Source organism: Pseudorca crassidens, chromosome 13 (assembly GCF_039906515.1).
Source record: "Pseudorca crassidens isolate mPseCra1 chromosome 13, mPseCra1.hap1, whole genome shotgun sequence".
NCBI lineage: Eukaryota > Metazoa > Chordata > Mammalia > Artiodactyla > Delphinidae > Pseudorca > Pseudorca crassidens.
Window position 1 is genome coordinate 13,669,915 of NC_090308.1, and position 27,441 is coordinate 13,697,355.

The 27,441-nt window shown below is 40.3% G+C and overlaps 1 protein-coding gene across 2 annotated transcripts in view; it reads left to right on the forward strand.

The window, feature by feature from the left end:
- SYNE1 (spectrin repeat containing nuclear envelope protein 1) overlaps positions 1-27,441 on the forward strand; it is a 456,348-nt gene that overhangs the window by 202,696 nt on the left and 226,211 nt on the right. For both annotated transcript variants that reach the window (XM_067701747.1, XM_067701745.1), the window contains 13 exons: positions 46-251; positions 1,267-1,422; positions 4,930-5,221; positions 6,032-6,204; positions 8,452-8,761; positions 9,948-10,112; positions 14,630-14,986; positions 18,997-19,133; positions 19,355-19,532; positions 20,401-20,583; positions 23,844-23,987; positions 24,307-24,462; positions 25,929-26,093. In XM_067701747.1, coding sequence (XP_067557848.1) covers positions 46-251; positions 1,267-1,422; positions 4,930-5,221; positions 6,032-6,204; positions 8,452-8,761; positions 9,948-10,112; positions 14,630-14,986; positions 18,997-19,133; positions 19,355-19,532; positions 20,401-20,583; positions 23,844-23,987; positions 24,307-24,462; positions 25,929-26,093 — 2,622 coding nt within the window. The remainder of the gene's footprint in view (positions 1-45; positions 252-1,266; positions 1,423-4,929; positions 5,222-6,031; positions 6,205-8,451; positions 8,762-9,947; positions 10,113-14,629; positions 14,987-18,996; positions 19,134-19,354; positions 19,533-20,400; positions 20,584-23,843; positions 23,988-24,306; positions 24,463-25,928; positions 26,094-27,441) is intronic.

Below are 27,441 nucleotides of genomic sequence, written 5' to 3' on the forward strand. Positions count from 1 at the left end.
TGAATAATAGCAAATATTTTCTATTACCTTTATTTCCCGAAACAGAACCTTTTGGACTCTGTCAGCGATGGGCAGAGCAAGCTTGATGCAGTGACTCGAGAAGGGCAGACTTTGTATGCACATTTGCCTAAACAAATTGTCAGTAGCATTCAGGAGCAAATTACAAAGGCTAATGAAGAGTTTCAAGCATTTCTGAAACAATGCCTTAAAGACAAACAGGCTCTTCAAGACTGTGCTTTGGAACTTGGGAGGTAGGTTGTTTTGACAAGCGTAGACTTCATCATACACAGAATATATTTTCAGGATTTAAAGACCCATTGGGAATAAACAAAAAATATTTGAAACTGTGAGTTTAAATTATAATAAGTTTTGACCTTAAGTACATGTTCATACTAGGACAATAATTGATTGCTCAAACTCTGATGGCATCATTTGGCTTTATTTTCTATATAGATAAAGAAAGGAATTATATTCATTAATAATTTGTAATGGCATAAATGCATGTATTTTTTTGTCTGTTTGGCTAAATCGAGATGTTAGAGTTTTGATACCCAGGTTTTAGATTACCCAAGTCCTTTCCTGTGTCTCCTTCTGCTGGGTTGGAATTATGGTGGAAAACACTTATTGTATTTCTCTGAATCAAGATTCCAGTCAGGAAGCTATGTCAACATGGGTGAATATAAAATTAGAAAGAAAAAAATTTTCTATTGCTAGGAAAAGAAAGATGTCAGTATAATCAAAATGCCTTTTTGGTTGGCGAGTAATGTGCCTGACTCTTGTCAAGGTTTCTTAGAGAATTTACGTTGTTTTCAAAACTTAAGAGCCCTAGAGCTCTTGTGCCATATTCAAATCCCCATAAGGTACAAAGACACAGAGGTGACTTTCCCTTCTTCTCCCAGGGCTTCCACTGCCCCATTTATCCACTGGCCCCAATTCAGGGTCTTTGTAGTAAGACACAAACTTGAGTGCCCACTGACATGGGAATGTTATCTTGTTGGTAATTATCAGCTATAATTACCAAGGAAGTCAACTCAGCAAGATGAGGTGCTTCTTTTTTTTTTGCTTGTATCTCAAGAGAAATGTCCAGAATTTGTCATGTTGTTACTGAAATAAGGGATAATTTAATTGGCTTATTGTCGAGTTTTCTTCTCTACTTGAAAATTCATGAGATCTTAATTGCCATAGACACTGTGACCTCAGATATTGGAATTTATTTACTATAATGAGGATATTAAAATTACTCTAAGGTGTGTTTGTTTTCTTTAGCTTTGAAGATCAACACAGAAAACTGAATGTTTGGATCCATGAAATGGATGAAAGATTAAGTACAGAAGACTTAGGAGAGAGTAAGCAACATATTCCTGAGAAGAAAAACGAAGTCCATAAAATTGAAATGTTTCTGGGAGAACTGCTGGCTGCAAGGTAGGGTGCAGAAGTGGAATAGATTCTTTCCCTACTAACAAGTGTTTGTTTGGTTGGTTGGTTGGGTATTTGGGTTGGTTGTTGGCTCGTTAGTTGGTTAGTTGGTGGTGGTTATGTTTCTGTCCCCCAATGTGTGGCATACAAATGATTGTGCAGTGTTTCTGTGGCAGTGTGGTGATCTGGAGAGAGCATCGGGTTGGAGGTAAGGAGCTGGTTTCCATCCCAGTGACATCTCCCTTTGCTCAACAAATTGGACAGGCCACTCATTTCCTATATTTCTTGATATTAGCTTTTAAGCATTGTGATAATAATAATGATAATAATAAAAATATATTTTCCTCTCGGGGGTTATTATAAGGATATAAGGTGATTATAAAGATACCCTTCATTTACAGAAATAAATGAGACCCCAATTTCCGTATATTCTTCACACACATCAGCCTCCAGCACCATTTCCAATCCACCCCATCCTCGTAATATTCTTAGTAAAGCAAAAGGTGTATGGTCATGAAGTCTGGCTGTCCTAGAGGTTCGTTTTCTCCACTGCAATATTTGTCTCCTTATTGCTTGCCAACTGAGCAAATGTTTCTGACTCCTTCTCAGGCAGAGTTCTCTGGCCTATGCTTTGGACTCCACCACTTTCATGGCTTTGCTCCCTCAATTTACACTCCACCCCTGGCATTTTCAGTTGCTTCATTGGAACTCTTGCATTGGAAGATAGAACACTTTCCACTAGGGGAGGGCAGCTTGAGCCAAAACTCTTTTAACTGTCTCACTGTCGTCTTGCAGAGCAGATACACTTTGAGCAGCAGAAGGCTGGTATCCAGCCTGCTTGATCAACCAAATCAGCAACCATGATCAACTGAGTAAAATTTGCCTAATTCAGATCATACTCATTCCGTTTCCTCTGAATCCTCTTTTTGGTCAAGCATGCTAAGCATTCCTTGTCTTGAAAAAAACAAGCATACAAACAAGTATACAGACAGAACCCATACTGACAGCTGTTGCTGGTGTGATAGTTTGATGACTATTATAAAAGTTCCCTGGAATGTTTTGGTCCCAACTCTGTGAGCCTTTACCATGGGGTAAACACTTTGTTGATTTTGTTACTGAACTCAGGTTAGGCTTCTCATCACTCAAGAATCCAATACTGAGAGACAAGTGTTGGGTGAAAGGAAAGATGGCTTTATTGAGGAAGCTGGCAATCCTGGGGAGAAGGTAAACTCATGTCCCAAAGAACCAACTCCCCATTGCCGATCAGAGGGCAAGAGCTTTTAAAGGAAAGCTTCAAGGGTGCGCAAACAGAGACTATGTGCAAAACAGTACAGTTAGCTTCTAGAATCATCTTGAAACTGATCATGCAGTAAGTAGTCTGGTCAGTGTCATACTGATTATTTTAAGCACAGTTAATTTTCAATTCCAGGGTCAGTTTGTTACAGTTTCCTTGAGGCCAGTGTCTGGAATTGTGCAAAGCCACAGGTTCAGTCCTGCTCAAGAGGGAGCAGCTTATGTCATGGCTACAGTCTGGTCACCACGCAGTTAGCTTTTTTCCCTCTGGTGGAGGTTTTAGTATCTGCACAACACCTCAGGAATGTGCATCAGACACTTACGTATCTTCAGGGAGGAACTAAAGATTCTGTGACTCTCCGGTCCTAATCGTTAACTGTTTGAGCCTCTGCTCCTTTGTGACTCAAGGAGGCCTGGGAGACTACAGCTTTGCTATGAACAGAGACAGGGGGCCCAGAAGGGCTTTTTTACCTGGGAGGGCCCCACAAGGTCCTGCTCAGTTTCAATTTAATAAACCCCAACCCAATGGTGAGTATCTCAAGGCCAGAGACCATCAGGTCTTTATCATCTTTATCTAGTATAGTGCCAACAATAGAAAATATTTGCTGAATTAACAGAATAATAGCATTATTCTAACTCTATAACTTCCTGAAAATTACACTGCACTTTATTTACTTTTTAAATCTTGACTCTTGTTTAGGTACGGTATTACGTGGCCAGACCTACTTCTCTCCTCCTTTCAAACATTTGAAATGACTTTACATATGCTTCCTGAGCTATTACTCTCTGATATTCCAAGACCAGATGCTAAGAGTCCTTAGGTGTATTTGCTCCCAGCTTCTTTAACGCTGGGTGCTTCTCAGGATGGTCCTAATGTGCTCTGCTGGTCTCCCAGCTTCTCCAGCTGACTCATCTGACTTCTTTCACTTGCTTGCCACTTGCTCCCCCCTAGTCCTTTGGATTTTTTTTGTCATAATATTTTCCAGTACTTTGCATATCTTGGGGGGATGTCCTGTATTTTTCAGAAGAACACCAAACTTGAGAATCATTGAATTTTTATCATCCATTAAGCAGTTCTCCTCATGGTAACAAGTGATATCTGTCATCTTGAATTATTATTTAACTCACATCTTTGCTTACGCCACTTTCATGTCTCACCTTCATGTCTCAAGCAGATTGCAAGTAAAAGAGATGTATTTTAAAGAATATGGAATGTTGTATAAGTCTTATGTATCTCACAGAGGCCCATAGGATGCTCTCTACCTACATAGTAGGAAAAAAAAAAAAGACAATGTAGGAGATGGGCTTCCTATTCTTTTTCTAACATTCACAACAGTTTTCGTTATGTCATCTGTACTCTCCCTTCTGGTATCCCAAGCATTTCCTGATAGATGTGCTGATTGGAATTCAGGCATCCATGAAACAAGATGAAGCCTACCCAGCCACACATGATAATGTTTTCCCTTGACGTAATTAACATAACCCCAAACTGAGATGAGAAAAGTTCCCAAGATACAACAAAGGAACCCATAAGTATTCATAAGATGGCCTTTTGAAAGAAACTTTTTTTTTTTTTTGGCTTTTTATCTCTGCCAGACATCATGCTGGGTCCTGGGATATGAGATGAATGTAACATCCTTGGCTTCTAGAAGGTGAAAGCCTTGTGGATTGAGACAGACAGAGTGTATGAGGTGAGAGAGTAAGACAGGCAGAGGGCACCCGGAAGAGGAGTCATCATGATGCTTCCTGGGGATGTGATAACTACACTGAGATTTGAAGGGCCAATCAGAGAAGAAGCAGAAGAGAGCAGAAGAGTTTTAACGAAGCAGGAGTCTCCGTGTGTATACAATAGATACATAGCGTTTGGGGAATTTCAGGGAGCTGTTTATGGTTAGAGCATTAGCTAGGAATGGAGAAAAGTTAGAGATCGGCTTGAAGAGGCAGACCTGGGCCATTTCCTGAAGTGAATCCCTAACAATACAGTGGGCTGGCATCTAGGCATAGCACAGAGTGAATCAAACCCCCCATGTGAATTGACTACATTCAGAGAAACCACAGGGAACGAGGTAGCCAGCCCTCTGAGGGCCCCCAGCATCCTCACCGAAAGGCATGTCAGCTGTGAGCTCTTGTCTGGTCACTGCTCTAATGTCAACAATCAGTTATCACTCCCCTGTGCTCCAGAATGTCAGAATTAAATTTTTGTTTGTTTGTTTTCTTTAGAGAGTCTCTTGACAAGCTTTCCCAGAGAGGGCAGCTTCTCAGTGAAGAAGGCCATGGCGCTGGGAAAGAAGCCCGCCTGTGCTCCCAGCTCCTCACTAACTATCAGAACTTACTCCGAAGGACCAAGGAGAAGCTCCGGAGCTGCCAGATGGCCTTGCAGGAGCACGAGGCCCTGGAGGAAGCGCTGCAGAGCATGTGGTCCTGCGTGAAAGATATGCAAGACAGACTGGCCTGTGCGGAGAGCACCGTGGGGGGCAGAGACGCCTTGGAGAGACAGCTGTCACAAGTGCAGGTGCGCGGGGCGCCGGCCCGACACGGCTGCCTTCGGAAGACTTTGAGTAGATTCGCAGATGTTTCAGTTGGGTCCTCGTTGTTCTGTGAGCCTCCACGTGAGGAGTATGTAGGCAGAATGGAGAAACTGGGCAAAAAGGATTTGGAGGGATCATTTTTCTCTTTTGTAAAGGAATATTTTTGTTCAAATAGCTTTAAAATAATTTTTGCGGTTTTTTAGTAAACATTTAGCAAACATTATGGAAAAGCTACTCTACTCTAAGCACTATGCAAGTTGCTAGGAATATAGAAACAAAAATGAGTCCTTGCTTTCTAGGAGTTCACAGTTAGTGGGAGACACCAACCTGTAAATGGTTACTTGCAGTGCAGCCTGTATGTAAGGGCCATGACTGAAGTACAAAAGAGGCTACCAACCCAGCCTGCAGTCAGCGAAGGTGAGCTTGAAAAGCAGAAATGAGCCAGGCAGTGAAAACGGGACTGTTAAGTTTTTGACAGGTGTGTCTTCATTTTCAGAATGACTTCTTTTTTCTCTGATGCAAAATTCAGTAAAGTTCCATTTCTAGGCTAGTGGCCCAAAGTTTTCCGAGAACTTAATCGGAGTTCATCTCTGACTCCCAGACTCCCGGACATCTAATATTTAAGTAAGGTATTACAGTGCAGTAGGGCACAGAGTTTGACGTTGTTGTTGTTTTTTCATTTTAAGATGAGTAAGGTGTGCCCTACCTTGATTCTCATGGGAAACATGGCCGTTTTTCAAAACATCAGAAGGTTTTAGTAATGCTGCTGACAAGTGTTCATTCTTCCTTCATAGGATATTCTCCTGATGAAAGGTGAAGGGGAAGTCAAACTGAATATGGCCATTGGCAAAGGGGAACAGGCCTTGAGAAGTAGCAACAAGGAAGGTCAGAAGGTAATCGAGACTCAGCTACAGACGCTTAGAGATGTGTGGGCTGACATCATGAGCTCCTCCGCCCGTGCTCAGAGGTACAGAGCCTATTTTTAGTGTTTCTTTGCCTGACTCAAACCCAGTGGCTTAGTAAAATGATGGTGCACGCTGAGGGTATCCTGCAGGAGAGTTTCCAAGCATATTATTAGAGCTAGTTGTGTGCGTGTCTGTCTTTGCCTAGATGGTATTTTCTGTAACTGCAAAGGCCAGTTTTGTTTGTTTGTTTACTTACTTTGTGTGTGTGTGTGTGTGTGTGTGTGTAATATTTGCATCTCCCATAATACCTCTCGTGGAATTGTACCTCCTTTCAATTCATCAAAGCAAGGATATGTGGTCTTTAACAACTTTAATAACTTTTTGCTTTTTAAGGGAAATTAAGTCATTGGCAACTATTAGGCTTACATATAAATCTTCTTCTCAACCGAAGTAATATCACTGACACTGGGGATATGGAGATATGGGGAGAGTATCTGACCACCCATGCGATGGGGTATCCTGGCATTTAGCGTGAGGCCAACCTCCTGCATTGCGTGGACACCCTCACACAAACATCCTCCAGCTCGCCCAAACCCCCTGCGCTAGACGCTGATGAGAAAGTAGAGAAGATACGGATTGTTACACCAGGTGTTGTTGTTGTTGTGTTATATTTGTGAGTGGAAGACTTTATCTTCCTCCCTCTTCTCCGAGTATCAACAAATAATCTGGCTGGCTCGTTGGACAAATGACTTTCAAAAGTCATACCAAAATACCAAAACCCATTCCAGGAGCGCTGCTTCTAAAGGTTATATGTTTGATCACTGAAGAAGTGTGTGCTCAATATGATCTTAATAAACAGATGGATAAAAGATTAAAGTTCATCACAAAACAAAACAACACCGCAGTGACTCACTGCAGTGTAAACAGTGAACCATGGTTACAACTAAAATTTGGGGAATGGTGCTTTGTTTTGTCTCCTTTAAACATGGAGTGTAGGTGGTGACTCCCAAAGTCAACAGGACTTCAGTCTTCATCACAACTCATAATGGGCAGCAAAGAAAAAAATCAGATCCCATGATTCTGTTATTCTGTAGAGCAGACCGCTGGAGCATGAACTAAACTTCCCAATGCTTGGCAACAGGCCAGCTTCATAAAAGTGAATAGGAATACGGGTGAATATTTTCCTGATGCTAGAATAAAACGTTAAACACAAGAAGCAGATTCAAATCCTTGATTTCCCCCTTTCAGCAAGAAATTACAGTTGGCAACTGCATTCTGAGCAGTCGCAGGGCTCAAATTATTGTGCTAAAATAATGAAACTGAACAAGGTAGGTTTTGCCCTCTAAGTGCTCGGAGGCTAGGGTAGGATACCTTCCACAAATAAAAATGAAAAACTGACTCAGATTGTGTTACTGAAATGCTATGAGACTGTGGAAGAAGGCAGGGCTTGGGGTAGCTTCTGGAGAAGTGAGATTGATTTGCACTTTCTAGAAAATTCTTTGAGGAAAGAATAGGGCTTTAGGGTATGTATGATGAGGTTTCTCTTGATGTAAAAGGAACAGTTTGAGCAAAAGGAACAATTTGGAAGTACATTCACCACAGATATAACTCCAGGATCATAGGATTATATGCAAGGGAGGGTGTGAGGGGTCACTGAAAGTGAGTTTTGAATAGTTTATAAAGCTGAATATTGGAGGTGTTTTAAAAATGCCAGTCTGGAGAGCTATTTACTTGACTCTTACTTACGTGACTTTAGTGACTAAATTTCTTATATTATTAATGCACTGAACCTTCATTCCTTCACACATTCAACACAGGAGCCCTAAACATTGTGTATTATATCCTTAAGTGAAAAATCAATCTAATTATATTATTTACCCAGAAAGAATACCTTACATTTTTCACTCCTGTCACTAAATAATCATCTGACTTTAATAAGATAAACTGAGTCCAAGAAAATAAAGAATTGATGTATATTAAATAAAATTTAACTGATGCCCCAGAGCTGATGTTTTCTCAATGTAACACATATATGTGTCTGTTCATTTAGACAATTAGCATTTGCAAGACAAATCCCCAGATGCATATGTGACTACAGCATCTTCAAGTTTGACATAGATTTATTTTCATTTGAAGAGACTGTGTTGTGGGTCAGAGGAGTCATGTTTTGCCCTGCACTTAAAAGCAGTGTTTTCATCACTTCAATAGCATTCAGCAAAACGGCTTACATGGCTGCAATGCCCTCATGATTGGTTTTTAGTAGAGATGTTAAGATAACTTATTTTTATAACATGTGACATTAATTCTAGCACTTTAGAGTCTGTGATTAGCCAATGGAATGACTATCTAGAGAGGAAAAACCAGTTGGAGCAGTGGATGGAATCAGTGGATCAAAAGGTAGAACATCCCTTGCAACCGCAGCCGGGTCTGAAAGAGAAGTTTTCCCTTCTGGACCACTTTCAGTCCGTCGTATCTGAGGCGGAAGATCACGCCGCAGTCCTGCAGCGACTCACCGCCAAGGCCAGGGAGCTCTACCAGAAGACTGAGGATGAGTCTTTCAAGGAAGCGGCTCAAGAGGAACTGAAAACCCAGTTTAATGATATAATGACCGTTTCCAAGGTTAGTGCTTTATAGTGAAGAAAAAAAACTTCAAGGTTCAGGTAAAGAATACACTATGGGCTGAATTATAGGAGAACTGGCTGCTCTGGAACTATGTGTATCTTTAGTGAACAGGTATTACATAAAGGGTCATTTCTCACCAATGAATGCTCATGAATTTTTCTCTTTCTGCAGTTTTGGGATTATTTTTTATTCTTTGGTTTTTCATCTTTTCTCCACTTAGAATGTTAATCAACCCACTTCTTTTCTTTGTAAGATTGCCTGAGACTCAATTGTCAGTGTGTAGAGTTCTTTTTCTTTTGCTGCCACTTACATTTGTTGTATTAAAGCAAGTCTAGTTACCTCCCAGATTTCAATCATGTACCAAGTATTTATTTCTCATTTTAGTAAAAACTGCATTTTCCTGTTCTCTAAGAAATAGACTCCTTCATGTAATATCAAGGTTTTCTCTCAGTTCCATCTCTGAATTATTACTTTCTTCCATGAGTTTTCTTTTGTGTATTTGTGAGAATGTTAAAGAAAGTAAGGGAGAAATTTCCCCCCCCCCTTCTTGGTTTTCCTTTGGGGAACTATCTTTGTATTATTAATACTACAATATTTAACATATGTGTTAGTTTATCTTAATTTTTATTTTGGTAGTGATTAAGAGCTATGACTTTTGAGTCAAAAAGACCTACATCTGAAATCTGACTTTGACCCTCTTTTGGATATATGACTTTGGGCATGTTACTTAACCTCTGTAACCTCTGGGGGTCCCTTCCTATAATATAGTGTTAATAATAGTATGTACATCATATGGCTGTTGTGAGGATTAAATGAGCAAATGCATTTAAAGTGCTGAGCAGAATACTGTACACAAAGGCAACACAAATAATTGCCTGAATACAAAAATAGTTATAATAATAATAATTAAGTGGATTATTAGTGAGGGATGTTAGTCAACATTCATGAAGCATAGATTTTTATTCTAAGCTAAACTAAAAAAATACCTAAAGGAAAAGGGTTGCTTCTTCAATGTCTTTCAGTCTAATTAAAATTTGATCTTTTCATTTAAAGATATCAAACATAGAGAAAATTCAGGAATAAGAATGAAATCTTCTCAGATGATTAAGAGACCTGTTACCTTGTCTGATTTCAGATTCTCAATAATTACTATTGTTAAAGTACTCTTTTCTTTGGCTACTAGGAGAAAATGAGGAAAGTAGAAGAGATTGTGAAAGATCATCTCATGTATTTAGACGCAGTCCAGGAATTCACTGATTGGCTGCATTCAGCAAAGGAAGACCTTCATCGGTGGTCGGATATGTCTGGAGACTCATCAGCCACCCAGAAAAAATTATCTAAAATTAAGGTCAGAAAATGGACAGATTTTTATAACTTCATTTTTTCATCGGTTCTTGAGTATCACACACCTGTGATAAAGATTCTGTAGATAAGACTTCTTATTTAAAATGTTTTCTTCCTGTTTTCCATTTGTTGGTATTTATTACCTTGCCCTTAAGCAAGAGAAAAAAGGGGATTTAAAACACTTTACACTGGTGAGGAAAATAGAACATTGTCTGTAGATGCTTCTGTAGGCAAATGTGCTGATTGCTATAGCATCAAAGCCTAAGAAACATGCCCCAGACTAGTGGGCTGACAAAACCAGATACTATTTTCTAGCACAGTGGAAGAAAAGCTTATGAAGTAAGTGGGTTAAACACATTTGAATAATAACTGGGAAATGCCATTCACTTGTTTTATTCTGCCTTCCTAGCCAATAGCACAACAATACAATGGAAGACAGTACTTTAAAGGGCATTAAAACTATCACCTAGTTACTGCTTACAAGGGCAACTTAAAAAACCGAAATTCATTTATCTGAGGGAGCTGGAACAAGTATATTTCTAGTTACTTGAATATTAAATGACAATAATTTCCCCTCTGTGGAAATAATAGATTTTAATCTGAAAACTAGGCAGTGATGAAATCCTCCGTTGTTTAGTTATAGGTGAGGAAATGCTGGAATACGTAGTATAATTGTGATCAGGAATGTGATAACTGGAAATCAGAACATAAAAATAATAGTTGATGATAACAATAATAACTATATTTTGAGGATTTACTTTTAAATGTTCGGAGGGTATTATCTTATTTAAATCTTACAGTGACCACATAGGTTTTAAATGAGATAATCACATAAAGCCGCTTCTTAAATTCTTATTACCTGTAGGATCCCCTAGGATACGTTCATATATTCCTCACTAATAGTTTGACTTATCCATCCATTCATTCATCCATCCATCTATCCATTTATTCAACCAGGGTTGTGCAGTCCTCAAGGCACTTGCAGTGTAGGAGGGAATGATGATGCACAAACTGATGTTTATAAAATAAGACCTCAAGTGTAACGATAGCTCATAAGACTTTTCAAGTTCAAGCTCTCGAATCAGACCCTGACGCTGCATCTTGTCTCTGCTGCTTTTCTAGCTGTGTCTTTGGGCAAGCCACTTGATGTCCTCAAGCCTCTTCCTTAGTTGGTAAAATAAGAATAACAGTAGTACCTGCGTCACAGAGTAGTTCTGAGGACTAAATTAGATCCTGCGCATAAAGCATTTAGCAACATAGAACACGATAAGAAAAGTGGATTTCGTAAATGAGTGATTTAATTGGCTATGGAGTGACAATGTGAGAAAAGTCAAAGGTGAAGGTCAGGACTTTACCTAGAGTCAGCAGAGCTGTCTCCACCTGAGGAAAACAAGTTCATGCAGAGGAGACGGGTTACAGAGGAAGGATGAGGTGTTCAGTGTTAACAGGTGGATTTGAACTGCCAGCTGGTGATGTCCAGGAGGTAGTTGAACGCTCAAGTCTGAATTTTAGATTAGGAAGCTGGATTGAAGACACCAGTTGGAATGATCAGCACACAGTTCGTAGTTGAAGCCACCAGAGTGAACGAAACCAAGACCTACGTATAAAGCCAACAGAATGATGTGCACGGGACCAAAATCCAGGTGTTATCAATATTTAAGGGGCCTCAGAGGAGAATTTGAAAGGGAGAGGGAGAAAAGAGAGGAGAAATAATAATGAGAGGGGAAAGGACAGTGTGGTACCACCAGGGCCCCTGGTGGAGGAGGTGGTCACCATCACAGAGACATCAAGAAGGGGCCATTAAGACGAGGACTAATGACAGGACTTCCCTGGCGGTCCAGTGGTTAAGACTCCGTGCTTCCGCTGCAGGGGGCATGGGTTCAATCCCTGGTTGGGGAACTAAGATCCCACATGCCGCGCTGCCAAAAAAATTAAAAAGTAAAACATGAATAAAATTAAATTAAAATAAAAGAGGAGGACTAACGAATGCCCCTGAACTGGGCAGTTAGGCTGCTTGGCGATCACCGAGAGCCATTTCCACAGTCAGGTCAGGAGAGAAACTGGATGACATGGATTGGGGAGTGAAGAGTAGGGTGGAAGACCAGATAGCAAGGATGAACTCATGCTCTGAGATGTCGATATAAGAAAAGCAAGGAGGGCTTCCCTGGTGGCGCAGTGGTTGAGAGTCCGCCTGCCGATGCAGGGGACACGGGGTCGTGACCCGGTCCGGGAAGATCCCACATGCTGTGGAGCGGCTGGGCCCGTGAGCCATGGCCGCTGAGCCTGCGCGTCCGGAGCCTGTGCTCCGCAGAGGGAGAGGCCACAACAGTGAGAGGCCCGCGTACCGCAAAAAAAAAAAAAACAAGGAAAAGAAAAGCAAGGAAATTCTTTTACAAAGGCTGCTTTCTGGGTTGCCAAATGCTCTTTTTCCGAAATGCTTTTATACAACACTTCAAAAAATATAGGAAATGTGGGACAAGGAGCTGGCAGGAAGAAGTTGGGGTTTGGGAAGGAGAATGTACAGCCTGACAGAGGTTGTCTATCAAAGTCCAGGTCAGGCCTGAGCGTAGGCTGCTGTGTGTGTGAGGAGGGACCTTGGAGAAAGTCAGGTAGCACCTCCTCTGTGCTTCAGTGTCAACCCTCCTCACCCCCAGCAGTAACCAAGAACAGGCAACTTCAAAGCCAAACGTGTGTGTATGAGGGTGTGTTATGTGCATATAATATATTTTTACAGTTTAAATACAAGATGGGGAAATACATGAAAAAGTCATTTCAGAACACTTTTTTTTTTGCGGTACGCGGGCCTCTCACTGTTGTGGCCTCTCCCGTTGCGGAGCACAGGCTCCGGACGCGCAGGCTCAGCGGCCATGGCTCACGGGCCCAGCCGCTCCGCGGCATGTGGGATCTTCCCGGACCGGGGTACGAACCCGTGTTGCCTGCATCGGCAGGCGGACTCTCAACCACTGCGCCACCAGGGAAGCCCTCAGAACACTTTTAAACGATAATATCCTTCTTCAAAATCTGGATGAGTGGAATTAGTGGTTGCAAATATTGAAATATCCCAAGGTCATGCAAAGAACACGGGGATAATGCCTTAGAGAGTATTTTGGGAAACTGATTTTTGATAGTAGATACCCTCCGAACTCACAGAGGAAATTCGAAATCACTCACAGAGGAAAATTGTAAGTATTTAAATCCAATAGTTATACCTAGCTCTTTTCAAAAAGTTATTTTCTTCATCAAATCACTACTTACCACATGCATTGATAAACAAAAAAGATTTTTAGCATCCTACTGCCGAGAAAAGGGTGATGAATGTGTATATAAATGCTAAATGTGCGTAAGGATTTCATGAGATTGTACTTTGGACTGCTATACAAATACTTTCAAATGATCTATACTAAAATGTGGCTCTCGTATATACTTGTGAGAAGATATATTTATTTCAAGCTAATCTAATGAAATGTGAACTATATTATATAGATTAGCTAAGATATAGTTGTGTTTCACATAATTTGTTAAACAGGCTTCATACTTAATACCCCCCTTTTTCCTATACTTGTTAATTTGTAATTGATTTTCTTCTGGAAGTTTTTTTTCCCTAATAATCATCTTTTCCTTCTATTTAATCCAGGAACAAAGTCATAATTTTGTATTAATACTAACAAAATCCTGGCTTTAGCAATAAATATGTAAATATGTAAACATCCACATAGATTCCGTAAAAGAATCTATTCTCAGAAAGAAATGCCACTATTTAACCTAATCAACAATTCGTATTTTAATTTTATCTTGTTATCTTTTAGAGTATTTTGTGCTTTAAGCCTAAAAGTTACAGTTAAACTGTTAAATTTCTAGTGAGGTTTTTAAAAGTAAAAATAAGAGTAATAAATGAATGCTGTCTAAAGGTTACTTTGAACTTTTGAATAAGTATGTCTGTGAATTATTTATTTTAGTTACTATAACAGTGTTTACTTAACGTTCGGAAGTATTTGAAATCGAGTTGGGCTTATTCTTTTATTGTGACGGCTTAGCTTGATTCCTAGTGGAACGGAAGTGTGGTTTAAGCCACCGTCTCGGGGAAGAAAATGGAAATGGGGTAGAGACATGAGCAGAGCACAGTTCTTCTGCAGTCCTCGTTCGCTTGTCTTGATGTCAACTTAGGGAAAAATAGGATTCACACATTTACAGGAGCAATATTTAAATATTTACAGGCAAATATTTAAATCACTAACAAGATAGTTTCACATATTCAAACAATGCCTGATTTCAGGGTCCCTCTTTAGTCTGTTTCAGGATGTTGTGGCTTCCTCAACTCATTTGGCCACAAACCTTGGCACTCACAATGATAATTCTCTGCTATTATGACTTAGGAGAAGGGGGATGAATTGATTCCGGTTCCTTGCAGCACACTTGCTACAACTCCCTAGCAGGACAGGGTCCCCCTCTGTACACATTTGGAAACTTGCAGCCCAAGTGACTCAGAGCCTTCTCGGTTGCCATGGTGATATTCCATTACAGGAGCTGTTGGATTCCAGAGAGATTGGTGCAAGCCGCCTAAGCAGAGTGGAGTCGCTGGCCCCTGCAGTGAAACAGAACACAAGTGCCAGTGGCTGTGAGCTCTTGGACACGGAGATGCAGGCCCTGCGTGCCGACTGGAAGCAGTGGGAAGACAGCGTTTTCCAAACTCAGACTAGCTTGGAGAACCTGGTTAGCCAAATGGCCCTTTCGGAGCAGGAGTTCTCAGGCCAAGTGGCTAAGCTGGAGGAGGCCCTGGGACAGTTCGGTGCCCTCCTGACAAGCTGGGCTCAGCAGTTAGCCCTCCTGGAAGGCAGGAACACAGATCAGGAGCTAGTGGAGTGCTGGCAGAAGGGCCGGGTAAGTTGGCTTCCTGTTTTCTGCTTGTGGCTCTGCTCAAATTTTTGTTTGCCGCTCCTTGTTGCTAAAAAATCCTTGCTAACTAAGAACATGCAACGTTCACACTTGGAAAAGTAAGTGTTTACCTAACTAAATTTGTAAAGCTGATCTGTTTCCTTTTCTCATAAATCAAACCGTTGTAAAAATACAGACATAAGGGAGAGGGAGTTTTTAGTTACCATAAGCAGCATTTACTGTAAGTGGAAATACTTTACTTTCATTCTTATGGTGTAAGAGTTTGTAATATTGTGTTCAGCCATTCAGTCTGAAAAAATGGCCTGTGGGCACAGGCATAAATAGACCGAGAGTCATAGCTGTTTTCCTGCCAGGGAATCATCTCTAACAATTAAATGATTGAATTTATAGCTTTGGAAGAAACGTTTGGTACTCTCCTAAAGCACAGCTAATAGTTTTCCCCCTGGTTAGCTCTCCTGTGTGGGTTTGACAGCTGTGCTTGAATTAACCCGTTAACAGAGCTCCTGGTCACACTCACCAGTTGCCTTGTGGACTTTTTTCTTTTTTAAACTAATAGCTGCTCTTTCAGAATGTGAGGAAGGGAAGCATAAAAGGAAGAGTGAAGAACGGGCAGAAGCTTGAAGTCTTCTTTCTTTTACTGTTAAATAGTATCACGGAAAGCCTTTCGATATCTGCAGTTTTATAGTGCTCTGAATCGTGGATGTCCTTAAAAGGAAGTTTAGTATAAACGTCTCTGTTTCTATTTATGTTATGATCTTTTCAAAATAGCTTCAGCCAGTATTGTAGTAAGTCATGTAGTATTTCCAACATTGTCTTGTTTTAAATCAAATATTTGAAATATAGCACACCACAAAATAAAACTTTTTAATCATCTCTTTATACTATTTTATTTATAATGTTTCTAGGGTTTTTGTTTGTTTCTTTGTTTGTTTTTTCCTGATGCCTTTCCTATCCTTTAGGCTTAAGCCTTAGAATAAAGCACAGAAAACACTTCTGTAAAACAGGGACAAGGAAGTTGGTAATTGTCCCATGTGATCAGTATTATTCACTCCGATATCACAAAAATCATTTATAATGTTTTTAGTTCTTTTTTGCTTCCCTTCCTTTCTCTTCCACTAGTATGAATGAAATTTTTAGAAAAGAAAGATTTGGTTGTGTTTAGATTACATTACTATTCTACCAAGTTTTCATTGATGCTATTAGTGAAAATAATAGGTGAATCCTATAAGAAATGCACAGGATAATGCAAAAGTGAATATGGACTTTTAATTGTACTAGTAATTCAAAGCTGACAGCCCTCTGCTTAAACCTACTTCCATATTTGGCTCCAAAGTTCATACTTTTGATGACAGTACTACATTGCCTCCCAATATTCAGATTTTCTTGTCTTTCTAATAATGCTATTTTGGAGATAACATTATGCTGTACATCTTAAACTTATACAGTGCTGTGTGTCAATTATATCTCAATAAAATGGGGAGAAAAAATAAATGAAAGATAAAAATGGAGATAATAGATGTTCTTACCACAAAAAAAGAAATGGTAATTATGTGATGAGATGGAAGTGTGAGCTAATGCTGTGGCGGCAACCATTCTGCAACATATACGTGTATCACGTCAACACATTATACACCTTAAATGTATCTACAACGTTGTATGTCAATTATATTTCAATAAAGCTAGGAAAACATTTTAATTAAAAAAAAAGAGAGAGAATACTTCCATTACATATGAATACATAGGAAAAGTTTTACAAAATAATGGATTTGCCAGGGTTCTTCGGCATTGTTTTGCTGTAAGGCAGGGGTTGTCATTGTTGAAAATCATAATAATAGTCACAAACCTTCACAAGTGTTTACTTTCTCTTCTGCAATTAAGTGATGAGACTCAAGAAATCCTTGAAAAAACAAAAGTGGACCATCATCTGTAAACTATATTAAATCATGTTGCAAAATATCTTGTTCACTCTGTTTGCAAAACTCATATTTTTTAATATCCACTAGGTTATTAGTGTTAGAAATTTAGCAATTTTAGTAACCTGTATAACCTTAAGGAAAAAAATGCATTCTAGGACTTAACTGAAACAGAAGTATATGAGCTGATATGTATAAAATGAAAGACTCTGCTACAAAGCTTTAATCTATGATGAAGTTTAGAAAAAATGTTTAGTCAAAAGCTTTGGTCAAAAGCTTTGCACTTTTCATATCATCTAATTTATAAATGACCACTTTGAATCTCCGGTTCTTTTTACTTTTTGGTATATGGTAAATTTCTTTCGTTGTTATAATGTCCTTCTTTAAATAAATGGTTCAATGTGGTGTAAATTAGTAGTTAGTATTTTAGTGTTTGGAGAGAAACTTTCTAGTTATTATTTGTGAATTTTATAGATAAAAATATTTTAGACTCCTCTATGGCCCAGCCACTAAGCTAAGTAACGAATTTTAAAACCAAGAACAGCATCCCTCCTCTCAGAATCACAGTGTAGGTGGAAAGGCCAACAAACTCAAGACCACTGGGGACTGTGGATTGCGATGAGTGCCGACAAGTTGCTGTGCGTCCTCAAAATAAGCCCCTAAGAGGTGGGACAGAGGGCGGAGAATCCTTAGAGGAGCTGTGATTTGAGCTGAGCCTTGAGATGTGATTACATATTGACCAGATGGGTGAGGTGGGAGCACGGCATCAAGATCCACAGTTACTGAGGAATTGAGAAAACACAGAAGAGACAACTAGAGAACAGGATTCACATTCAGAGAACACTGTGCCATTCTAGAGAGTAAATGGGGTCTGTGAGAGCTGAGAAGCAGAAGAAAAGAGATAACTGAACTGATTAAAACAGTTAAGACATAGAATAGACCAGCCCTCGTTTCTCTTGTATGGAATGAGAAGGGAAACGGGCAAGGCCAAGGTGATGCTTAGTTTTCTGATTCAGATCAGTGGGAGAACAGTGATGCCATTTTCTAGGATGAGGGATCCCGCACAGACCTACTTTGTTGAGAGGCACGGTTTTCCTGCAGATCTAGGCCAGGCCTTGATAAATATCTCAGCAACAGGACAGCAACAGCTATCCGAGTAGTTACTCAACTTCTTGCCTCTCCTCCTTAATTTTTTTGTTTTTACCTTGGCGCTACTATTATCCACATAGTCCCACTTAAATAACCTGCTGTCTTTACTAATTAGGCTCCTGGTGTGCCAGGAATTGTGCTAAGTGTTTGGCGCTGGTGGTCTCATGTGCTTCTTGTGACAGGCTACAAGAAAAAGCTCTGGCTGCAGAGCTCCTTGTGTAGCTCAGCAGACCGTGGCCTCGATTTCAAGGTGCACTTGTCAAATCCCAGCACTTTATTTTGGATTCAGTACTCACAATACTGTGATTATTCACGTCTCTCTCTCTCATTTGTTAAACTGTGAGCTCCACATGCCAGACGTTGAGCAAATACTTGATGACTGTATGAATGAAACTAGGAAATGAATAAATTACTAGTTAAATGAGACCTCTGGAATGTAAGAAATTCTTAATATGAAAGTTAACCATACAAACGACATAAAACCAGTTGCCTTATGTATTTTTTAATCCCAAATAAGTCTTGCTTTTTTTTGAAATGATTTCTCTTCACCTTCACCTCACACCAACAATATTCATACACATCTTCCAATGGCCTAGGCAGACTGGTATTTTTTTTTTTTTTTAAACAATTTAGGCTGTTTTTGCTTTTCTTTTTCTTGTCCCACTTTAAGTTACTTGACCACTTGATCATTTGACTACCCGGTAACATTGGATGCTCAAGTGACCATCCATGCCTTGAACAGGATGCAGATTAACCGAGCGCTGTTATATGCCTTGGGGAGTCCTGAAAATAGGTCTCATTTCTTTACTGAATCTACTGTGTTGGGTTTTCCCTCACTAATAATTTATTATGTGATTTATGCGTGTATAGTATGAGGATGTGGAAATTACCCAGTTTAAATGCTTGTTCCTCTGTCTTGTTATTTCCTAATAGGAGATACTGGTTGCTCTACAAAAAGCAGAGCCTCAGACAGAGGATCTCAAGTCTCAGCTGAATGAACTTTGTCGTTTTTCCAGAGACCTGAGTACATACAGCAGAAAAGTTTCTGGCTTGATTAAAGAATATAATTGGTGAGCGTGAACCTTACTGATATTCAAAATATTTTCACACAAATAAGAAGCCAGAGGTTTGTTTATTTTAAGTTGTGAGTTCAGTAATAATATAATTAATCTTAAATACATTACCAAATGGTGTGAGGACATACTCAGGACTGTTGACTCTGTTGAACATTATTTTAATCTACTTTATCATTTCTTTCCCTCCCATTAAATGTTTCAAATCATGGTTTTAGTCTTTGTTTGCAAGCATCCAAGGGCTGTCAGAATAAAGAACAGATTTTACAGCAGAGGTTTCGAAGAGCCTTCAAGGATTTCCAGCAGTGGTTGGTTCATGCAAAGATCACTACAGCTAAATGTTTTGATATACCTCAAAATATTAGTGAAGTTTCAGCAAGTCTTCAGAAAATACAGGTGAGAGTGTGGTCAATTAATTCTAATAATGGTGATCGGAATTCCCTGGGCGTCCAGTGGTTAGGACTCCGCACTTCCACTGGAGGGGGCACGGGTTCAATCCCTGGCCGGGGAGCTAAGATCCCACAAGCCTTGCAGCCAAAAAAAAAAACTATCCAATAATGGTGCTTAAGTGGTTTAAAAAGGTGCCTCTAGGGCTTCCCTGGTGGCGCAGTGGTTGAGAGTCCGCCTGCCGATGCAGGGGACATGGGTCCGTGCCCCGGTCTGGGAAGATCCCACATGCCGCGGAGCGGCTGGGCCCGTGAGCCATGGCCGCTGAGCCTGCGGGTCCGGAGCCTGTGCTCCACAACGGGAGAGGCCACGACAGTGAGAGGCCCGCGTACCGCAAAAAAATAAAAAATAAAAAAAAAATAAAAATGTGCCTCTAGATCTTTATAAGCATATTAAAGTTTGGCTTAAGAAACTCAGATTTCAGGTAAATCCCTGCTTGAAACAATTGATGTGTATGTGAAAAGAAACTAGTCCATTGATCTAAATGTACGCTATTTTTATATATTAGTAGGGATTTAGGAAATAATAAAAGCTCTCTGTGTGTGACAAGCATCGTGATTGAGCATTCTAGGCAGATTTTCTCAGTAATTTTCACAATAACCACATCAGTTACATAAGATTATTATTAGATATGATACATACATAATACAATAATACATAAAGTATCATTGTACAAATAGGGTAAGAGAACCTTAGTCATTTAATATATACACTAAAAATTGTTTATTTCTTTTCTTTGGTTATGTTGAGAAATAAGTAGTAAATTCAATGGATAAAGCATTTTATTATGCCTAATCTCTTACCTTTTTCTTTATAGGAATTTTTGTCGGAAAGTGAAAATGGACAGCACAAGCTAAACATGATGCTTTCTAAAGGAGAACTTTTGAGTACTCTGTTGACCAAAGAGAAAGCTAGTGGCATCCAGGCTAAAATTGCAACTGCAAAGGAAGATTGGAAAAACTTTCATTCAAATCTCCACCAGAAAGTATCTGCCCTAGAGGTATACTGTAGCCAACCACGTGGACGTGTTCCGTGCTGTTTGTTGTAGTTGTTGCCATTGTAGTTACAATACAGCGTATTGTATTCCATACCTCCAAATACCCTTGTTAATGATTTTGGTCATCCCTCTCTGAATATTAATAGATAACTGAATGACTCTAAAAAACAGCTCAGTGTTGCAGTGTGAACCTCACTGAGGAATTTGATAGCTTCTTGCATGGTGGGGGCAGTTATCACAGGCTTGCCCATGCACCATCCCACCAGGAACAACTGATCTTACTTTTAGGCAATATCACTTATTTTTCATTTGAAATCCCTCAATTTAAGAAGTTGTCCTAAGAGAATTGAACAGAAATATCCACGTAAGGCAATGCTATGGCTGAGATGGTGTAACTAATGCACATATCAGGTAGTAGGTTTTTGGAGCTCAGTATGCAAAGAAACAATGGTTATTTTATTTTATGCAGAGACAACGTAAATTGAATTTATTATAATCAGAACATAATTTCTGCCACAGTGCAATTATATTTTTCTTGTGATCATCTGTTTTGTGTGCCAACTCTTCTCTTAGAGTAAAATTGTGAGGCACGGAGAGTATTCTTTTCCCTTTTAAAACAACACTTCCTAGCAGAATAGAGCCTTAATTTAATTATGGCCATAATTAATGCAGGCCATAATTGAATGTGCAGGGCCAGGGTGTCATGAGTGTCAACTATGAATGGGGGACTTTGAGGGGTTTGACATTCACGTAAGATTTTGTGGGAAAAGCAACAAAGATAAGACCGGGGTTGACGATTAGGACCAGATAGTGGGATGTCTTGCATACTAAGCAATTTGACCTTGACTCTTGGCCAGAATTCCTTATCTGAACCCCAGAACAGGATTTATTTTCTCAGTTTTCACAAGGTTGGAACGTAACCCATACCATTCTAGGTACATAGAAGAGAGATTAATTCATTACATACAATGGATACTTTAGGATACTAGGGCTTAATGCTAGGGTTGAGAAAGGCTGAGTGAGGAACCTACTGATCTTTAAGCTGGAGATAAACATGTCAACACTCTGGCTCCAGTGTAGACCAAAATGGCAAATAATAAGTAGCCAGAAAACCAGGGAAAGCTTTTCATAATGGTCCAGATGAGAGAGAAACAAGAGCCTGAATTCAAGAAATGATAAGGGATGGAGCTTTATCTCTAAAAGAAAACATAACAGGATTTGGTAAAGAATTCAATGAGGGGCCCAGGGAAGGAGAAGTTAAGTTTAAGTCTTTGGTTTCTAGTTCAGAAGATGGCATGAATGGTGATGCCATGAACTGAGACATGAATATGACAGAGAAAGTAGTTTGGGAAGGGATAGAAAAGTTAATTCAATGTAATATATGTTAAATTTTATGGGCCTGCAATATACTCAGCAGGTAATGGCCAGGAAAGTAGCAGTGAAGGTGAGTTCAGAGTTCAAGAGAGAGGGTAGAGCTGTCAAAACAGTGAGTGAATATTTACCAGTCACTGTTGAAGACACTTAACATACATTAATGTGTTTAATCCTCATAACCATTCTCTGAGGTAGAGACTCTTCTTATTTCTATTTTATGGTTGAGGAAATTAAGGCAAAAGGTGCTTAAATAATCTACCAAGTTCTCACAGCTAGTAAGTGTTGAAGCCAAGGTGTAGACCCAGGCACTCTGACCTGAAGTGTTGTATGAATACAGTTCTGTAAATGGAAGGCTTTAAGGCTTTGTAGGTGGTCACTGAAGCCATTGTGAAGGAATGATTATGCAGAGGGAACATTTGGTGGGAGGCCTATGCACCCCAAGGATAGGAAGCATATGAGGAACATTAGGAATTGTTTGACTTAGTATCAAGCTGTCTTTATTCCTGTGCCCCAGGCCCTTTGCTCAGGCCCTCTGACTTCACTCCTTGGATGAGGAACCCAAACTCTTTACATGAGATCTCTGAGCCCCTACTGCTCAGTCCCGTGTCTTTGTAACGCTAATTCCTGATCATGGTCCCCAGTTTTTCCTTTAGTGGCCCCATGAGACTCCAGTGGCAGGAAAATGGAAACACCTTGAATTTATAAATTTATTTAATTATTCAACAAATATTTGTTGCACGTCTTCCATTTGCCAAGGACTATTTCAAGCTCTGGAGATACAGCAAAGAATAAAACAGAATAGAACTCCCGCCCTCATGAAGCTTAAATTTTAGTAGAATACTCCAGGAGTTATCCTGGTATCTTACATTTGTGAAGCACTTTTAATTTTCCAAAGCATTCCCAGCTACCATCTCCCTAAGAGGGGACTGTGGCAGCATGACTGTCCCCACATTGTAGGCACCGGATCGGATACGTATGGAACCTTGAGCCATTCTCCCAGGCTCCTGCAGTTCTTGCCACATAGATTTTTAAGCTAACCTTTGTGGATTTGCTCTTTGACAATTCTACGCAAAGCTCTGATTTAAATTTAAATTTAAAATCCTTTAGCGGGTTCACATGGTAACAAATTTCAAATTCACTTCAATCTAGCGTTTTTATAAATAATAGAGTGTAGATATAAACACCTTGGCTAAGGTGAAATGGTACCATATAAAACTTTATCAAATACATATGACGGCTACAAATTATCAGTGAAAGTGGTGACAGCATTCTTATGTAGTGGACACACAATACTATTTCTTGTTTCTTGTATCTTTATAAATCAGAATAAGCAAATTGTTTATTAAAAACATAATAAGCATATCAACCATATGCTATTTCTTGTTTCACCATTAATCAAAATCAACAAAATGTTTGTGAGGACTTATTTATATTCCTGCAAGGTGACCACCATGATGTGTCCCAGGAAGTGTCAGACACAGCCCTCCCCTCTTGGAGTTCGTAATCTACTTGCAGGCAGGCTCGCTGGCATGAGATGAAAACTCACATTCCAGCCCAGTCCATGATAAAGGATGCAGTGACTGGTGTAAACAACAAATGTGACGGAGGCTGAGAAGGGGGCGTGTATGAACTCTGAGGTGGGCTGGATAATGAGGGAAACACTCATTTATTAAAAAGTAGAACTTAAAAACCTCTAAAGGGTTGTTCACAAATTAGCCTGGTACCAAGGTGAAGGATAGAAAGTTCCAGACATTGGGGACAGGAAAAGAAGGGGAGATGGGTGGGGAGGTCAGGTTGGGGTGGGCTTTGAATGCCAAGTGAAGACTCTGGACTTGCTATTAACATTTGTTTTTTTTTTTTGGTCCCTAACACTATCCAAAACCTCATAGAATCTGAAGATCCAGATGAAGGACTTTGAAGTCAGTGCTGAGCCCGTACAGGACTGGCTGAGTAAAACCGAGAAGATGGTGCATGAAAGCAGCAATCGCCTGTACGATCTGCCGGCCAAGAGGCGGGAACAGCAGAAGCTGCAGGTGATCAGCCCCTCAGCCCCCCGCCCCCAGCTACCATGCATTCAGATCAGAGGCACGCGAGCGCCCTGGAGTTAGATTTTGCCGTCCTGAGCTAGAGTGCGCCCGTCCCCAGTTTCAGATGTCCTGTCTTCCAGCTATCCTTGGAGGTGTGATTTGTCCCGTCCTGTAGTCCACGCTGTGCGTAGCTTGGAAATAATACCGCGCCTTCGGGGCACACCTATCGCTCGCCCGTGTTTGTTTCCTCGGTCTCGGGGCCAAAGCTTTGTCTGCGATGTGCTCTTCCCCAGCCTCTTAATAGCGACTTGCTTGTGCTTTTCAGTCTGTCCTTGAGGAAATAAACTGCTACGAGCCTCAGCTCCACAGGCTGAAAGAGAAAGCTCAGCAGCTGTGGGAGGGCCACGCGGCCAGCAGGAGCTTTACGCACCGAGCGTCACAGCTGTCTTCTCAGTATCTAGCTCTAAGCAATTTCACAAAGGTAACGCCTGCCGCGTGCTGTGTGTGAGCGTGGGGCGCCGGGGCAGGGCCGAGGCGTGTAAGTGCTCTCCCTAGCCTTGCAAGCCCAGCCAGACATTTGTGCTGCATCATCTCAACATGCTTGTCTGAAAAGAGCAAAGGAGGTTTCAAACATCGAAGAGACTTCCCATCTCTATGATTGCACAAAATATTCCCTTTAATCCTGAAGAGGTATGTTCCCCAGAGCTTTTATCTGGAAGACTCAAAGCATAAACATAAGGCAGAATTCAGAGTATTGTGTCTAAAGATAACGCAGATTAAATTACTTTAGGAAAACAGGAATTCAGAGCAGTTTAAATTTACTTCGTGGGCTACATAGAGTGAGTGGGGGATCGTGTTTTCCATTTGTCTCAATTCTTTATATTCATTGCATAGTAGTCAAAGATGTATTGATTGAGAGTTTCAGCTCAGATTCTAGAGCAGAGCTCAGAATTGACAATGATTCCTATAACTGATTAAAGCGCTTTTCTAACAGCTTAGAAAAAAAGTAAATGGAATCCCACAGTGACCTCACTTAGAGCATTCAGCAGACCCATCGTGAACTTTGTAGGGCGGCCTGCCCTGAGCTTTATGGCCTTGTAACATTTGTTCCCTATATTTCCCTTTTGTATTTCAGATCTGAGAATGTAGGGAACCTGCTGTAACTTGGCTTTGCCTGTTTTAGTGTGGGCTCACTCCTGGCCTGCTGTTTTTATCCCCAATAAAACATCCTTGAGACAGCCAAATAGTATAGGTGCTGGAGTAAAAGAGTCTGTGTTTACACCAACGTTTTTTACTTTTCTTGTCTTTAGAAAATCTGGCACATATCTGAAATTAGAATAAATTAAGGCCATCTTTCTATTCCTTTGTATTTATTTAGATACCAAAAAATCAATAGATACTCAAATGCTTTAAGAGCTGACAGTTATATTCATAAAATCTTCACTGTTGGATATAAGCTTTAATAGCTAAAACCACATTTACGGTCCCAATTTAGGGATATTACAGAATCTCAGACAGTTGTGTTTTTAGAACTGGCTACAGTGTAGGTCACGTGGGTATGTGGTGTCAGTTGAGCCAAATGTGATCATGTGAGAGCAGAAACTACTTCAGTGGGCTTCCCAGACAAGGTGTGAGGAAGACATTAATGAAATTTCTGAAAAATATCCCAATTGTCGTAAAGAAGAGTAGCGAGTAAGCTGAGGGACACTAAATTGTCATTGTAATCTTTCTGCTTCTTGACCCAATTATTCTCATATTTCTACTCTTCTTAGAAAGCTATTTCACATCTCATAGATTCATACAGCCTTGCGTCGTGTCTGTGAGCCTATGGACCTATGGCTGATGGCAGTTATTTGGAACAAAGGGTTAGCTTTACAATCTGAGTAGCTTCAGGGTGTGGAGTCTCTGTGGAAGGGACCGCTGGAAAACGATTTCTGTCATTTCCAGGAGAAAGTGTCAAGACTGGACAGAATTGTTGCAGAACACAATCAGTTCTCCCTCGGGATTAAAGACCTGCAGGACTGGATGACAGATGCGGTCCACATGCTGGACTCTTACTGCCACCCAACCTCTGACAAGAGCGTGCTGGACAGCAGGATGCTCAAGCTTGAGGTGTGCCTTTTACCAGAAATGTCTCTCATTTACAGAATTTGTTTTTCTCAAAAGTTCTCGAGTCTCTGTCTGATATGATAATGTCATACATACTGTGTCCATGAGAAATCCAAGAATGCTCCGTGGATATGATCCTGTTTGCATAGGGAGGCTTTGCCTAAGCACTCCTGAATCGATTGAGCTCAGATATACTCAGTCATAAATACTTTACAAAAATTAAAATAAAATAAGGACATTTCCTGGAAGTCCAGTGGTTAGGACTCTGTGCTTTCACTGCTGAGGGCGTGGGTTCAATCCCTGGCTGGGGGAATAAGGTCCTGCAAGCCGCATGGCGTGGCCAAAAAAAAATAAAACTTTTTAAAAAAACATTTTTAATAAAAAATAACAACCCCAAAATGGTTACTTGCTTGATATAGCCAGTTAAGAGGCTAGTTTCAAATTACATCACAGGCACATTTATTCTGAGAAATCCTTGGTTGAAACATTTTATCGGGCAAAACCTTTCCCATCTTGTTCAACTCGCTTGCCTGCCTGTATCAGTTAGTCCGTTCTTCTCCCATCACAAGTTATTAGTTCTGTGTTAGTTTACGTTTGTGATAAAGCCATCATTCTGCATTCATTCACCTGTCATTTATACACTGGGTGTCTTCTGGGAGACTGGCATTGTGCCTTGATACCAAAGATTCAAAAATGAATAAAATACGGTCATTGCCCTCAAGGATTTCATTGTCTGAGGCTGGAGGCTGAAACACAGAAGACGGTAATAATAATTACGGCGCTATGGACACACAGAGGAGCGGAGCTGGGCAAGGGGCATCGGGTTGAGAGTTGAGGCAGGTTTCTCAGAAAGCCTGATACCTCAGCGGAGATTTCAGAGTGGGACCAAAAGAGCAAAAGCTGAAGAAAGCCGACAGCGTGGTATGTGAGTCGTTACTAGCAGTTCTTTCCTGCTGCAGCAGAAGCCGATGGCCGTGACTGGCCGAAACTGAATCTGGAGAGGTTGCAAGGTCCAGATGAGAGAGAGAGATGAAACTTTACCTTTCAGGTGATAAACACCAGTTTTATAACTTTGAATTCAAAGATCCTTCTTATATAGAAAAAGAAGAGTGCTTGTGAAGAACTTGAAATATATAAATTAATATATAATATGAATTAAGCTATTTCTTTCAGTTTGTTGTGTGAGAGACCTTAACCTTTATAGAGCTCTTCATCCAGTGACCTTTGAGAATTCAGGAATCCTATAGTCATCTATTTTTCTCTTATTAACAAACAGTAAAATGAAACTTCAGTGGAAATTAGGGATTATTCAGAGAATAATAATGACCTGAAAGGCCAAGGCCACTCAGGC